The sequence below is a fragment of the Notamacropus eugenii genome, chromosome 2, assembly GCF_028372415.1.
Source record: "Notamacropus eugenii isolate mMacEug1 chromosome 2, mMacEug1.pri_v2, whole genome shotgun sequence".
Classification (NCBI taxonomy): Eukaryota; Metazoa; Chordata; class Mammalia; order Diprotodontia; family Macropodidae; genus Notamacropus; species Notamacropus eugenii.
In genome coordinates this window covers 142,754,990-142,772,491 of record NC_092873.1, presented here as the reverse complement: position 1 = coordinate 142,772,491, position 17,502 = coordinate 142,754,990, and the positions used below count along the sequence as shown (strand labels likewise).

The 17,502-nt window shown below is 36.6% G+C and overlaps 1 protein-coding gene across 1 annotated transcript in view; it reads right to left on the bottom strand.

The window, feature by feature from the left end:
• KCNQ5 (potassium voltage-gated channel subfamily Q member 5) overlaps nucleotides 1-17,502 on the bottom strand; it is a 668,590-nt gene that overhangs the window by 119,305 nt on the left and 531,783 nt on the right. The window contains exons 4-5 of the mRNA XM_072642599.1: nucleotides 4,577-4,752; nucleotides 3,678-3,803 (exon numbers count right to left, since the gene is read on the bottom strand). Of these exons, the coding sequence (XP_072498700.1) occupies nucleotides 3,678-3,803; nucleotides 4,577-4,752 (302 nt within the window). The remainder of the gene's footprint in view (nucleotides 1-3,677; nucleotides 3,804-4,576; nucleotides 4,753-17,502) is intronic.

The following is a 17,502-nucleotide window of genomic DNA, read 5'->3' as shown; positions in this document are numbered from 1 at the left end:
CACTCTGAGTCAACATTAAGCAAGGCATAAAATGGAGATATAAGCTCACTTAAGTCATTTGCAGTTGTCTTGGGGGATGTCTTGCATGGAATCCAAATAGAAGAATTCCCTATTGATGGTAGGAAGGATTTATTATAGATGATAAGCTTCTCCAAATTTTCCAGTTCACAGATGCCAATATATTAATCACATCAAGGCTCAAAACATTTAAAACTATCTCAAATAAAATCCTTATTATGTTCATGCCCTTAAGGATCATCTAGGAATTAAAATAGAAAAGTAAGACAGTCTCTGCTTTTAAGAGGCACGCTTCCTAATGGGAGAAAAAACACACATAAAAGATTTCAGCTTTGAGTCAGATGGAAAAATTGCATGGTCCTTAGGGTGCAGTAGCAGAGTAGATAGTAGTGTTTCTTCTTCAATGTCATTTTTACTGATGAAAGGATGTCAATTTCTGATGTGGGACCACTCTATAAAGTCAAAGACTTTGTTGACATAATGGACAAAGGAATATTCCTTTGCATGGTAAATGCAAGTAGGTGACAACATATCAACAATGCTGACATGCAGAAAGAGTCATGGAAAAAGTAAAAAACATGATATGTGTGAAAATGAGTTGATTATACATGTGATGAGGATAAAATGCAACAGACAACTGGATGCTGTATCTTTCATAGAATAGAAAAAAGACCAGCCAGCACCATTCATGGCAGTGGGGGGAATCCTTTATGGAAAATTGACAGAAAGATGTGGGCAATAATCTCATGAGATGGAAAAGTATCAAAGGATTGCAATCCGCATAGAGAGTGGGAGGACTGACACTAATGAGATCATGAATCCATGCATGAAGAATTCAAGTATTATTGTTTTACAGCCAAGGGCTTGAGTGAGGGATAACTGATTTTGACACACTGACAGTAGTATGGAACTTCCAGTTGATGAGATTGTAGATCCTCTTGAGTGTATGAATAATAGGTCTCTTGGTCTTTTGATCCAACCAGCAGAAAAACTTTTGCCAATATTGAAATGTCAATTTCTTTTATTTTCTTTTTTCTTTTTTTTTTCTATAATCTGAGATGTGATAAGTTACCAATGATTTTTCCAGAGAATTCACCTTTGTGGAATAGATATTTCAATGTGGTAATGAATTTGTTGTGGAATCAAAGAAGTTTGTAGAAACTTTGGACAATTGAAAATACTTTACATTTTCACAAAATGATTCCTATTTGACCTTCTTAATCAAAGGTAATGCCCAAAGAAATATAGTTTGATGTCACAAAAAATGAAAGAAAAATAGATAACTAAAGTCTGTGAGCTTATTAGAGAATGCAAGAAAAAAGTCAGGATTTACAGACCTCGCTTGAACAGTTTTCTAACACTTTTCATTAGGAATCAATTCCTTCACTGAGTCCTCTGATGTTTTATCTTTCTTTTTTAAGGTTATACATGTATAATCATGGAAAACATTTGCATATTAGTCATTTTGTGGAAAAAAGATGAATAAAACAAAGAAAGAAGGCAATAAAGAAACAAAATGAAAGGAAGAAACAAAGAAAGTGAAAAATAGTATGCTTTCGTCTGTATTCAGATGCCATCAGTTCTTTCTCTGGAATTATCATTCTCAAAGACTAAGTCAGCAGAACCAAAATCTAACAGGTCCCTACTAAGCTAGAGGTCTCTGAGAATGAACCTGGGGATAGACTGCATGTCTCTTGGCTCATCATCAGATTGTTCATAGGACGATGACTTTATTTTGGTCGTGATAAATCTGAAAGTAACACTACTGACTATCCATTCCTTCAGGATTTTCTTTCCTCTTTGGGATTTTTGTATCCTACTCTCCCCTTGCCTGCATGAACATTTCTTCTCAATCTCTTTTGTGGGTTCATCTTTCATACCGTGCCTTCCTCTGTGGGTTCATTTCAAGGCTGTATTATACCCTTTTCAATTTTTTTTTCTACAGTAGCGGTTCTCAAACTTTTTTTTGTGTGTGTTATGAACTCCTTTGGCCATCTGGTCAAGCCTATGAACCCCTTTTGAGAATCATGCTTTTAAATAGCTGAAACACTAAATTTTAGTTAGAAGTCAATGAAAATAAAGATGTAATTTTTTTTCCCCATCCAAGTTCATGGACCCTCATAACAAAGTTGAGAAAGCAGGCAGAGATCAAGTTGTAAAAGACTTCAATGGGCAGACAGAGAAGTTTATATTTTGATCTTAAAGGTATTAGGGAGGGCATGGGGGTTCTTGAATTAAGGGGGTGACATGGTCACACCCACAATTTATGAAAATCACTTTGACTACTATATGGAAGAACCAAAGGGAAGTGTCACAAAAAGAAGAAGAAGAAGAAGAAGAAGAAGAAGAAGAAGAAGAAGAAGAAGAAGAAGAAAACGAATACAGAAAGAAAGGGTGGTTGACAGTAGCAAGTGCTTCATGAGTTATTATGGCCAAAAAATCGAGGCTTGAGACAGACTGTCTTTCTTCCTGTTCTTCACACATGACCCACCAGCCCCCATTTCGGCATCTTTGCACTAGCTGTTCTCCATGCCTGAAATTCATTTCCATTTCAACTCCACTGAGAATTTCTTGTTCCTTTCAAAATACTACTTACATGACACATTCTAAAGCCATTTCTTATCTTCTCAGCTCCTAATGCTCTTTCTTTAGATTTACTTTGTATTTTTAAAAATTCATTTTGAGCTTAAATACATAAAGACAATAAAGAACATCTCCATGTATAGAGAACAACATAAAACCATGAACTTATGTTTCATACTGTTTACTCTTTTTGAAAAACTACATAATAAATAGTGCACATCATTTTCAAAGCTACTCTGCTTTCTTCGCTTCCTTCCAAATTTTCTTTTATTCTCTGTTATGCATTTTTCATATTTTTCCCCTCCCTTTCCACCCTGACCTAGAGGTAGTTACCATTAGATACAAATATATATGTATACATACATACATATATATATGAATACATATGTACACATGGACACTTCTATTTATCAGTTCTTTCTTTGGAGGCAGAGAGCATCTTCTTTCATAGCTCTTCTGAAATTGATTTGAAGGTTTATAATACTCAATGAGTTAGTTATATTTTTTGTATATACTTTGTCTTCAAATTTCATCATCTATCCATCCATGCATCCATCTGTCTTTCTATCTGTTTATTTACATATTATCTACCCCAGTAAAGTGTGATATCCTTGAGGATAGCAACTGTTTTATTACCGTCTTTGTATGTCCACTGTCTGGAATAATGCCTGGCAACACAGTAGGTGCTTATTAAATGATTACTGATTGATGGTGACTATTAAGGAAGAGAGAATTTTACATCTGTCCAAGTAGAGAGTATATTAATGCTAAGGGAATAATAGCTTTCTGACATATACAGCATTCATACATTATTGAGGAATTTTAAAGCCTCAAATGACCAACTTCACTTTTACACTCTTATAGGTTGTAGCTTGACTTCACAGGTTATAGGTAGATCTCTATTTTTTACTTTGAATATTTGCTTTATTTTCATGCCACTGATATGTATCAATTGCTAATCCTTAACATGTTACATATATGCTAATGTTCCTTTTCTGAAGTTAATGGCTTTCAATAGAAGTAACATTGCATAGCACTCATCCAATGATTAAACAAATGATTATTTTGATACTTACCGTGCCCCACCAGAGAGCATCTGCATAAGTAGAAAACTGTTTATTTGCATCCTTTTCCACCAGGTAGACAAGGAAAGATGAAAAAATAAGAACCAAAAATCCTATGTACCAAGCTGTGATTAATTCCTGGATATAAAAGGAATGAAAGAATTTAAAATAGGAAAGATTAAAAAGGAAATATATGTATATATGTAGTTTTATGTGAAGGGGTCAATGATTATGAGGAACTGCTGGTATGGGAACTTCCTCCACCAATGTAGAACATAATCAATTTATGACATAGTAGATATGTGCCAGGTCTTCTCCTGAGGCACATATAAGTTGTGATTTTCCCAGAATCACACAGCTAGTAAGTGTCAAATGGAGGATTTGAATACAGTTTTTCCAGCCCTCAAGGTCAACATCCTGTCTACTATGCCATACTAAATCTTATATTTAACTGTGGATAGAGAATTGTTAGCTGCACAGATTACATCAACAAAGGCACTTGAATTCCATGTGACAATGCATGTGTATATTATTTATGATCAAATTTTGAAAAAAAAATTATGGACCAACATGTATCTTGACCAGCATCAATAAACATTTAACATCAAGATGTGCAATTCAAACTGATATGTCTATTTGTTATATTTAATTAAGTATTGCAAAAATAATTAATTGACATTTTACATTTACAAAGTGCTTTAAGGATTACAAAATGTCTTCTTTACAGTATCCTCAGGATGTCAGATGGGAAAACTGAGGTTCTGGGAGGGTGATTTTTCACTTAGAAAATATCTGAAGAGGGATTGGAACCTACGGCTCATGATTTACATCCAAACTTCTTTTCCACTATGCTATGTGTCCAATGAAACATTTGTACATATCTTGACCTATGATGCAGAGAAAAAACTTACCTTGCTGTGAGCATAGACAACTGAACCTAATAATTTCCAAGTTCCTCCTCTTCGGTCCATACGCACCATGCGGAGGATCTGTAGGAAACGAAGACTTCTGAGTGCGGATGTTGCAAAAATATTACCCTGAGTTTTTGCAGAAACAACTGCTATTGAAGCGATGAGAACAATGGTATCTGAAAGAAACATGGGACAGTGGCCATTAGTGGCATCATCCAGAATTTTTAGATCTCAAGCAAGCATTTTTGACCAGGCTCTTTTGCCTTTGTTTAACCATAACATTATCAGAACTTCGGTCGATCTTCTTGCAGCATAGGAATGACTCAATGGGCATGTCTACCGTCAGAGAGGGACATCAAGATTGCAGTAGACAAAGGTTTTATTCTTCACTGAATCAAGCTTTAGCTTTGTGCTTGCCCCAGTCAGACTAGAACATTTAATCTTAGTAAGCTAACTAACGAATTTGTGTGTGGGGAAGATTAGACAATTCAGCTAAAGTTGATACTATATATAAATCCATCATCTTGAGCTTTTAGAGGTCTGGTAGCAGTTAGATGGTTTGATAAATGGTGTACTGAACCCAGAGACAGGAAGGTCTGATTTTAAATCCAGCCTCAGGCATTTACTAGCTAGATGCCTCAGGGCAAATCAGTGAAATGCTGCCTGCCTCAATTTCCTCATCAAGTAAAATGGGGGATAGTAATAGCATCTACTTCAGAGGCTTTGGGAGAATCAGATAAGATATATTCATAAAGTGATTTGCATACCTTAAAGGTTTATTATGTAAATGACATTATCATATAAATGATTCTTATTAAAATGGCATTGTTGAGCAATAATGCTACTTCTGGGATTTCAGTGCCATGTTGAGACACTGGCATATGGTTACTCTTATGTACTTAGTCATTAATGTATATATTCAGCACGCAAATAATAGATTTTAATAGCAGTGTATGCATCTGTATATTATATTATATTATATTTCAATATTTCACATTCTCATATTTCAATTTCTAAACCACATAGGTACCTCGAAGCTAGGGAAACAAGGTGAATTAAAAAGAGAATAAAAAAGAGAAGCTAAAACAGGATCGAACATCCTCCACGGTGAAATCTTTCTGGAGGGACAGGCACTTTGTAGTAGAAGAAATGGAGCTGAAGAGTTTATCATGAAAATTTTTACATAAGTTAATTTGACCCTAATATCCTCAAATAAAATTCCCTTTTTACTCCGAGTGGACCAGGCCATATAGGGCTTTCACACACCAAAGCAGTGTTAGACTTCAAGGGTATTTACTACATTTAGAATCCTTCTGTGATCTTCCAGGTTAATAATTACATTAATGCACATTCACTTTTCAGCTCAAGCCTCCTCTGGGTACTGACTGAGAAATGCACAGTGCTCAAGGGAGGGGAAGAACAGCACCCTTTTGCCTTATTTCAGATTTTTCTGTGAACAGTTCCTTGGAGAAGTGACAGTGTTAGGTATAGGCCAGGAGGATGGACTTGAAGGAAAATTCTTCATGGGCAAAGAAGGAAGTATGAGTAGGCCCTCTAGCATTGTATCTAAGGATGGTCCTAGTCTTTGGTCTGCCTCCTACCAGTTTTCTATGTGTGTTCTGGGGCTAAAAGTCAATAGAGATAATAGTGATAATAACTAGCATATTATATTAATATTATTATATAATATATTTATATTAATAATATAGGATTCTCAGACTTGCAAAACACTGTGTAATATGTTCTCATTGGATCCTAACAACAACCTTATAAGATAAGAGATATTTTCAAGTGCGGAAATGGAAGCTGAGAGAGATTAAGGGACTTGACCAAGTTCAAACCACTAGTAAATGTGAGAGGGAAGATTTGAACTTAGCGCTTCTGGTCACCAACTCCAACACTCTCTCTTCTGTGCCAGCTGCCTTTTGGTAGAGATTCTTTCTCTAAATGTAAGACACATCAGAGGAAGAAAATAATAACTCTAGTTATTATTATTTAAATTTGTCAATTTTTAATTCATTTTTTGCTTTTATATCACCTGGGTGGTACATTAGGTGACTTATTGGGCACAGTGCCATACTTGGAATTGAGAAGACCTATATTCAAATCTGGTTTTAGACTCTAATTTAGCTGTGTGATTCTAGCCAATCCCTTAAATCCTTAGCCTTAGTTTTCTCATCTAAAACATGGAGTTAAGAATAAATAGCACCTACTTTCAAGGGCTGTTCTGAGAATCAAATGAGGTAAAGCGTAAAATGCTTTGTAAACCTTGAAACACCTTATAAATGCTGTTGTTACTATTAATTTTCAAATGTGTTCCCCCTTTCTTCCCCATCCAGAGAGCGTCTAGATAGTGCAGTGGATAGAGCACTAGCCCTGGAGTCAGAAGGACCTGAGTTAAAATTTGGCTTCAGACACTAGCTGTGTGACCCCAGGCAAGTCACCTAAACCCCATTGCCTCCCCCAAAAATAATAATAAAAAAGAAACATGAGGTCCCAGAGAGCCATCCTTTGCTACCAAAAGTAAAAGCAAAGGGGCAAGAAAAAAGTTAGTTTTGCAAAACTGGCCAAAATGTCAACTATCAGTATATGCAATGTCTATACCTATGATCCTCTAGCTTTTCAAAGGAGGAAAGGTGATGGATACATTTTCTTATTTTTTTCAGATCTAAGCTTTATCAGACTTACACAGTATTTAATTTATTTTGTTCTTGTTTCCTGTTTTATTATTTTAGCTATTGTATACATTAAGCACTTAGAACAGTTTTTTTTTTCAGTTGTGTCTAACTCTTTGAGACTCCATTTGGGGTTTTCTTGACAAAGAACAGTTTGCCATTTCCTTCTCCAGTCATTTCACAGATGAGGAAATGGAGGCAAACAGGGTTAAGTGACTTGTGCACATCTAGTAAATGTCTGAGGTCATATTTGAATTCAGGAAGGTGAGTCTTCCTAATTCTAGGCTTGGTACTCTATCCACTGCACCACCTAGTTGCCTGTCTGGAACACAGCAGGTGCTCAATAAATGCTTATTGGTCGATTTCTTGACTATGATTGCTTCACCTTGCATCAGTTCATATATCTTTCCATGCTTCCCTGACCTCTTTGTATTAATCGTTTCTTTCAATGCAAATTCCATTATATTTATGTGCCATAATTTGTTTATCCATCCTCGGATTGATAGGCATCTCTTTTGTTTACAATTCTTTGCTACTACAAAAAGTGCTACTCAAATGTTTCCTTGCATGTAGGGACTTTCTTTTTATCTATGACCTCCCTGGAGGTTTATGCCTATCAATGGGATTTCTAGGCCATAGGATCATGAGATCCCAGGATCATGAATTTAACATTGGAAGATACTTTTGATACCATCTAGTCTAACACCCTCATTTTACAGATGAGGAAACTGAGCTCCAAAGAAGTTAGTTTATTTGCCCAGGGTCAACAAGTAGTAAGTGACAGATGGGATTTGAAAGGAGACATATTTTAGTCACTTGCGTAGCATGATTCAAAATCACTTTCTGCTACAGTTGGACTCATTCATGGCTTCACCAATAGCGTATTGATGTATCTGTCCTAAAATTCACTTCCAGCTCTAGAATTCTATGATTCTGTGAAAGTATGAGCAATATCAGAGACAATGACAGTTTATATTTGTATATTACTTTCTTCTCCACTGCCCTGTGAAATGAGTAGTGATCTATTATCCCAAGGCATGAGAGTTCAGAGAAGTTAAGTAACTTGTCCATGGTCACCAAACTCTCAAATGGAGAAGTCAAGCTGGAATTTGAAACTCTGCATAGTACCTAGCACATAGTAGGTGTTTAATAAATGTTTATTGAATTGATTCCAGAGTTAGGATTATTTCCATTTCCACATCTTGCTTTTGTAGTCTTTGTCAGGAAAGAGCATTGAAAAATAAGAGAATAGTGGGTGAAATATATATATGTATATATATATGTGTGTGTGTGTGCATCTATATGTATATGCACACAAACATACATACATACACATATATTTATAGATATCATAAGCCATAGAATATTTTAAAAATACTCTACATCTTATAGTATATTAAAATAAAAAAAAAGTTCATTAGTGATAAAGCAGGGGAGAAAATCAAAGGAACAGTTTGAGGTAATTTTTAAAAAATATGCAGTGACTCAGTTTAAATGTTCAAAGTCACCAAAATATGCAAAAGTAATAGGAGATCTGATTTAATAATCTCATTGTAATTCAGATCAGAACAGAAAGTCAAAGTTCAGTGAAATTAAACCATAAATGAGGAACCAAAGCAGAAATGGCGAATGTTACTTGAAAAAAAAATATTTTTCTTGTACTGGTGTTGTCCATTAGTCTTCTTGTTTTCAAAATTCTCTAGAAGTTTTTGGTTCTAACAACATTTTGGAAGTTGGAAGCACCCTTAACTTAATTTGGAGGCATCTGTTCCTTTTTATTCCACCCATCTCACCGGTGTGATTTCATTTGGAAATGCTGTTTCCTTTCTTTTCTGATGAGGCAGGATGGTGGAATCAAAAGAAGTCTGAGTTTGAAATCAGGAGCCCTAGATTTACATCCTGGTTCTGATATTTATCACCTGTGTGACCTTAAACAACTCATTTCCCTTCTCTGGACTGTAGCTCCCTTGTACACAAAATGAGAGAATTGGACAAGGTGATTTATAAGGTTTTATTCTTGTTTAACTGAGGGCAATAAAACCACTAACAGGTGATAAGCTGCTTTTCCATACTTCATTAATGGTTCAGGGAATTTAATTATAGACTGGACCATAAATTCAGAATTGTAAGGGACCTCAGAGATCTAGGCCAAGGTCTTCATTGTTTAATGTCAGGAAATGAAAAAGTCTAGGGAAGTTGCCTAAGGTCATCAAAGCCAGGATTTGAATCCAGATTTTCTGATGCCAAATCCAATGTTCTTTTTTACTTTACCACAGTGACTTTTCATCTAAAATAACAGAAGTTTTCAAAAGAATCGATGAGATATTAGAGCTGAGAACTGCTGCGAAGGAAAATATCATAGCAATCTCTCAGTGTAATTTATGAAAATGAAAATCGTAAAGTTCTGGAATGTTAACTTATAGCAGGACAGAAGTAAAGTGAATAAATTTGCTCATCTTCATAATAGAATTTAAACACGTGAGAATCCCAAGAAAGGAAGAGTGAACATATCATAAAAGAATATTAAAGGGTTCTTAGAGAAGATCTAATTCAATCTCCTCATTTTAGTGATGATGCCGAGAGGAGGATCATATTGTCTTTCCAGTCTTTCAAATTTTCATGAACCTCATCTGCCTTTCTCTCCTCTCTTTGTCTAAATCATCAGCAAGGTTATTTAGGAAAGGAGGTAGCAGAAGGTATTTTCTCTTTCTTCCTTTGTTAATTCTCTGGAAAAATAAAGTGGTGAGGATCTAATGAAATGTGAACACTGGGCTATGGTCCTTTCTTCCTAGTCACATCAAGTAGATGAAATATACAAGAGCCTTTTTGCCTGTGGCCAAAAGCTGTTGCGTTCCAAATTCCACTGCTTTTGTGTATCTTTATTCTTCAGTTTCTGCAGACATCCTAACCTGTACATCACTAAGCTCCATAGAGAAAGCAGCCAGTGAGGAGATAGGAATCACTGAGTGCAGGAGTCACCTCAGGCCCTAGAATAGGATTATTTTCATAATAACATACTTTGAAACCAGCAACGCAAGCTTTTTCTGGAAGAACAACCAAAAACAAAAAAAGGTATAGAAGTAGAATCATTGTGAGATTTTTTTTCTGTTTCTGAACGTACCAATGAAAAGGTATAAAATTGAACTACATAATAAGGGGCTATAAAATTTAAGTATATAGATTATAGTTCTTTTGAAAAGAAAAATGATCTGCTAAAGAAGGATCTATTTTTTTCCTTTGTGAATGTTTATTTCCAGCCTTTATGGATAAAGGCAAGTATCCATGGATTAAGACAATCAGTAGCAGAAGAGGTAATGAGGGCTAAAAACGTCAAGTGGAAAATCAAAAAAGAGTAAGTTACATCAGTGAAAAGTCGTGGGGAAAATAAAAGGGCATGGGGAATAAAGTGGGAATGAAACCCAGGCCCTAAACAATGGGAGCTTTTATAGCTATGGAAAGGGAAGATGGGGCTATAGGTAAGAAAAATGAACTCCGAGCAGTTAATAATTGAGGTGTCCTAACTAATGCTTTCAAAAGTACTTTTAAAGCCCCACACTTCCAGAGGAATAGATGAGAAAAAAAATCAGGAAATTAGGGGGAAAGCTAGTTAATATCTCAAAACAATCTAGCAAACATCTGCACATATACAATTTTTAAGGTATAAGCAACACAGTTTAGAGAGGATGAAGAAAGAGACTTAACATACTTATTGCACCACTTAATATTCTAGGACTTTTTCCAAAAGCTCTTTGAGAAGATTGTGAATGATAAAAACATATAGGGATAATAAAAGAGCCTCTTGTTAGAGTATACTAGAGTTTTGTAACAGCTTTATTTGTATGAATAGAGATGGAAGGGATCTTTGAGGTCATGTAATCCAGTCCTCTCATTTTACTAATGAGTCAGCTGAGGCACAGAGAGGTTAAATTGAACCGGGATCTTCTGGAACCCAAGTCCAGTGCCCTATTCACTATCCCATTTTGCCTATTGCTGAAATTAAATATAAGTAAGATCTACTAGGAACTTCTAGGAGACATAGTGGATCAAACGTCGAGCATGGAGTTAGGAAGACCTGAGTTCAAATCTGGCTTCAGATATTAGCTGTGTGACCCTGGATAAGTCACTTAACTTTGTTTACCTCAGTTTCCTTATCTGTAAAAAGAGCTGGAGAAGGAAATGACAAATCACTTGAATATCTTTGCCTAGAAAACCTCAAATGGGGTCATGAAGAGTTGGTCATGACTGAAACTATTGAACAGCAGCAAGATCCATTACAAGCAATGTCTAAGGGCGTTTAGAAAATGAAGTACTAAGAAGAGTCATAAGGTGATTTTGTCTATTAAAAACATCCCTTGTTATGGAACTAAGAAAAAAAGTAAAAAAATAAAAATCAGACAGTGATGGGATGATTGTATCCATGAAGATAACTAGTAGGTATAAACAATCATTCTTGACTCTTTACTCTTCTTCATCTCTCCCATTTGCAATCATTTGCTAACTCTTATTGCTTCTACCTGCACATCTTAACATCGTTTTCCTTTTCACCACTCACACCACTATTATCTTAGTTCAAACCCTCATAACTTATTTAACATAGTAGTGCAAAATTCCTAATCTTCTTGATTCCAGAAAATCTGGAACAATTTCCCAATAATATTTGGGAAATAATTGTTCTATAATAATTGTTAATAATAACAATTTCCCAATTATATTCCCAAAGCATAGGTCCGATCACATCCCTCTCTGATTAAAACTCTTTTATGCCTTTAGAATAAAAGAGAAACTGCTCAGAACGATATTTGAAGTCCTCCACAATGTAGACCTACCTTTCCAGACTTACTTCACTTCCCTTCATGAATGCTACATGCCAGTCAACCTGGCCTACTAGCTGTTCCCAACTCTGTATTTCATCTCTGTTCTTTCACAAAGGCCTCATGCTTCTGAATGTGTAGAATGTACTCTCTCCTTGCCTTCCATCCCTTGGAATCCTTTGTTTCCTTCAAGAATAAGCTCAGTTTTTATTTTCTATATTAAATTCTTCCTGACCTTCCTCAACTGGAACACCTTCTCTCTTCTAATCACCTTGTATTTACATATTGGAGTATTACTCACTGGAGTCCCCAGCAAAATGTAAGCTCCTCCAGGCAGGGGCCATTTCATTTTTACTTTTATATTCCCGTTGTTTAGTATGGTGCCTGGTATATACTTGTTAAATTGGATTGGGATACATTTCATTTTTGTCTTTGTATTTCTAACACAAATGTGTTGAATACAATTGGCATTAAGTATAAGGCTGGAGTGAAATTGCATTATGTCAGATTATCCGGCATCTTCTTTTGATTCTTCTTTTGGTAATTTGTTTGTAAATTGTCATAGGAAATATTCCTTACTGCTGAACAGAAATCTCGCTTCTGCTTCTTTCTCCTCACAAACATGTTTAATAAATGTTGATTGATGGATTTCATCTTATTTTGGTTCTGGATCAAATGCAAAATCAGGGCACCTATCATTTCCTTATAATTAAGACTGTCCTTTACATTTATATTGTGCCTTATAAAACCCATTACTTTTCCTGATTTTTATAAGAGCTAGGTTGTGCGGTGAATTGGAGTCAGGAAGACCTGAGTTCAATCCTCTCTCAGACATTAGCTATGTAACCTTGGGTGACTTAAACTCTTTCCGCCTCAGTTTTCTCAGTTGAAAAAGAGGAAAATAATGGCATGTACTTCACTAGTTTGTTGAGAGATTCAAACGACATGGTATTAGCACAGTGCCTGGCACATAGTAGGAACTGTATACATGTTCGCTATTATTATTAATTATGTTGTTGTTATAACGGTCCTAATAGGCAGGGAAAGTGTTATTGTTCTCTTGTTACAGATAGGGAAATGGAGGATGAGGGAGGATCAGGGAGGGCAGATGATTTGCTTCTGGCCACACAGGTGGTAGGTGGCAAAGTTGGGATTTAAGCCCATATCTTTTGACCACCATATTCAAGTCCAATGGTCTTGCCAGTAAACACTACACACATATTATATCTTAAAGCTTTGACGGCCATACCCTTCCATGATTTCTTCTCCAGACAAAATAATCCAAATTACTTGAGCTTTTCCTTAGAGACTTATGTTCGAAGCTTTTAGTGATTTATGTTGTCTGTTAAACACCTTTCAAGAATTCTAACTGAAGGGGCTCAGAGTTGGAGTTGGAAAACAAGGAGAGAACTCTTCCATTGTGAAAGATTGTAAGCATCAGTACAGTAAGGAGATGGCAGAAATCCAAACTATGAGGTGAAAATTACAGAAAACGATCCAGCCAGGCAAATTAAGACTTCATTAATCTGAAGAAATCTGGGCAGATCAAAATAAAGATGGGATACGGAGGAATGGAATTAGACAGCCAATTGAATGTCTGCAGTGAAATCTGCCCTAAAAGGATGATATTAGGGTTATATACACTAAGGCACTGTGTCACAGAACAAGGCAGTATTCTCTTCCAAATCTCCCAGTGCTGTGCTAGAAAGACTGCTTAAAAGGAGTTCAGGGAACAGGTGCCAAACATCATTAAGAGAATGAAAAGATTCACTGGCGAAAAACAGTTTAAAGGCGCAAAGTATGCATTGTTTAAGGTAGCCAGAAATTCCAGTTTTGCTGGGACAATAAAGGAAAGCTATATGTAGCTGTAATAAAATTAATCTGATGAGGGGACTTCTTGATTTATCACACCCAAGGGAAAGTGAGTAGGTGGTAGTATACAAGATAATTTATAGATTTTATAGCATGTAAGAAAGGTAGTGTGACATAGTGAGGAGAGAGAAAGACATAGGACCAAGTTCAAGTCACGCCTTTGGCACTTACTGGCTGCGTGACCCTATCTAAGTCATGTAATTTTTCAGTGCTTTGGGCCACTTTCTAAGTTTACAAGTTGCAGAGAAGGTTCTAACCCGCATGGGAAGAGGGAGTTTCCTAACCTGGGAATTAAATCATTTTTATCTCCAAGCATGTGAAACTCTGGTTTTGGTGGAGAAAACCAATATAGCATTCTTTTGTTTGGTTACTTTGCAACAAGAGAGTTGCCAATCTTCTTATCCTTGGTTCAGAATGAGATCTGGTGTAGCGGGATATGGAAGAAAATAGGTTCCTCATTAAATCAGAGTCACAAGTATTGTGGTGGCCCTCTCTCCTATCAACTGAATCATTCTGGGAACTGAACACTGGAGAAGGACAGTGTGGAGCCCTAACACAGGGCCCCTTGAGGCTTTGATTCAGGGTGACTGGGGAAGAGGGAGTAGTATTCCATCTCTGCAAGTGTACCAGGTGGCATGGTGCCAGCAAAGGACTGTGAGACATGGAGAGACTTCAGGGGAGGAATTACGTCCTCCTGGGACCCAGTATTTGCATTCTGGGGAAATGAGTACTTCTCTGCACCTTGTTTCATTCTGGCTGCCACTTTCTGAGGTTCTGTTGCTAGAATGTCTTCTCCAAGGATGTTACAGCAGTGGATGTTGCCTATTTCCATATGGCTGTGACTGTACCTGACTGGTATTCTGTCTGGTCTGGAGAACCGTGACATGTGGGAAACCCATGATCAGCTCAAGTGTCATTTTACACTAGCTTTGAGGCATTCCAGGGTCTCCATTCCCTAGTCTCCTTACTGCTTAACTGAATTTTTACCAGGTGCCAGAATTCTTTTTCATGATTCTGAGATGGTTCCTTGCTACGGCTCTTCTTTTGCTGACAAGGGAAGACATTTTGAAAACTGGAAAAATTTTTTAGATATTATCTAGTTTAATGACAACTGTTATAGATAAGGATAATGGAGCAATAAGAACTTAGGTGACTAGTCAAGTCAGTAAGCATTTATTAAATATATACTATGTGCCAGGTACTGTGCTCCAGGATACAAATACAAGCAAAAAAGAAATTCAGTCTTTGCTCTTAGGGATCAAATGAGATAATATCTGCAAAGCATTAACACAGTTTCTGACACATGTCAGGCACTTAATATATGTTTTTTCCCACTCCTTCCCTCCCTTTCTTCCTTCTTTTTTAATCTTCCTCCCTCCTTTCCTTCCTTCCTTCCTTCCTTCCTTCCTTCCTTCCTTCCTTCCTTCCTTCCTTCCTTCCTTCCTTCCTTCCTTCCTTCCTTTCCTTCTTTCCTTCCTTCTCTTAAAGACTATATATATTCTAATAGGGGAAGAAAACACCTAAAAGGGAGGAGAAAAGTGGGGTGGGGTAATGATGGTGAAGTCCAAAGAGTCAGAATCAGAGCTGGGAGAGGAAATGAAAGTCCGGAGTCCTTCCACAAAAGGGGGTTCCAGAAATAACTCTTCAATGGGAGGAAGGAGATGCAGGGCAGAGGGATGGTCCAGAATGATAAAGCTGCAGGTATGAGAGAATTTCATAAGTGAGAAGGCTACTTGTACAAGGTCACACAGCTAGTAAGGGTTGAGGCTAGGACTAAAACCTTGCTCTCCTGACTCAGCTCAGTTTTCTTTTTCACTACACCAATACCTCTTCTTATCATTAGTATAGCTAGGCCAAGTGACAGCTCACCAGGAATGTACAAAGTCTACAAATGGACAAATACCATAAGACACTAAGAGCAAGAAGGATCGAGCTTAGTCTAACTCAGAGCCAAGGGGTGATGTTTTGAATAAAGGAAATGTAGCACAGTCTGATACCAGTAAATGTCAAACATGACCTTTTCTTTTGAGTGTGTGATGTTTGTATTTCTGCCATAGCTATGTGATGGACAATCTCTGTTCCAAGTATAACTGGTTTCTTTCCTAGAAGAGAAGGGGAAGGGGCTCAAGGAACACCTCTCTATATTGTAGGTTCTCAGGGACAATGACGTACTCCTTAAAAAAAAAACCCCCAAAATGAAGAGGGGGCTCATGTGGAGAAAAAAGGGATCTAAAGACAGAAAGGAAATCTGACCTGGGCCAGGAGATTGGAGAGTGGAAAAATGAATGGAAGAAGAACTTCTGTAGATTTGAGGGCAAAAGCTCCAATTTGAAACTCTTCCTGAAGAGGAAACAATTTCATGATCTTAGGAGAAAGCATCTGCTTTTCTTTCTTGGGAATGATGAAGTAGATTTTCAGGAGTTTTTGGGTAAGACAGTATCCAGTAAAGGTCAGAAGAAGAAGAGTAGTGGGGGTGGTGATTCTCTGTTCAGGTGAGTTGAGTCAGCTACTTGACAACAATTGATAGGTCTGCTTTTTTCCCTAGGCATAACAGAGATCCTTCTATGGTTTTTCAAAATGTACAAAGACTATCCATTCATGGTGATTCACATAAGCAGAGATGATTCTTACAGAAGGAAATTGAAACTTTTGCTAAAGATTGTGAACTCTTGGGTAAGAATCTGGGCACAGGTGATATTTTCACACAGTTTCCCATTGAAGGAGGGAATGTAGAAGAGAAAACTGATTTTGGAAGTGAACAGCTGGTTAAAAGGTGGTATCTGAGGATGGGATTTGGATTTTTAGACCATGACTCAAATTATAGGAATGACTCACTTCTAGCTAGGGATGGAATGTATTGAAGAAGGGTGGATAAGAATATATTTATCTAATGTCTTAAAATTTAGTAGAAATTGTTTTAAAGTGAGGAAGATGAAGGATGCATATGATTGTAATGGAATACTATTGTGTTATAAGAAATGATGAGCAGAATGATTTCAGAAAAACCTGGAAAGACTTACATGAACCGATGCGAAGTGAAGTAAGCAGAACCAGGAGAATACTGTACAGAGTAACAGCAAAATTGCATGACAACTGACTGTGAATGACTTAGCAATTTTCAGCAATACAATGATCTAAGACAATCTCAAAAGACTCATAATGAAAAATGCTATCCATCTCCAGAGGAAGAATTGATGGAATCTGAATGTCAATTGAAGCATATTATCTTTTTCATGGGTTTTTTTTTGGTTTGTGTTTTCTTTCACAACATGACTAATATGGAAAAGTCATGTCATCATTTTTCTGATGGCATGGTCTTCTTCGGCAACAAAGGACAAACAAAATATGGAAATATGTTTAGCATGATCACACATGTATAACCTATATCAAATTCCTTACTACATCAGGGAGGGAGGGAAGAAGAGAATTTGGAACTCAAAATTAAAAAAGACAAATGTTGAAAATTGTTTTTGCATGTAATTGGGAAAAATATTATGCAGAAAAAGAAAAAGTTCATTAAAAAAAGATGCGAGAAGAAGAAAATTGTCCCTGTATGCCTACCAAACTA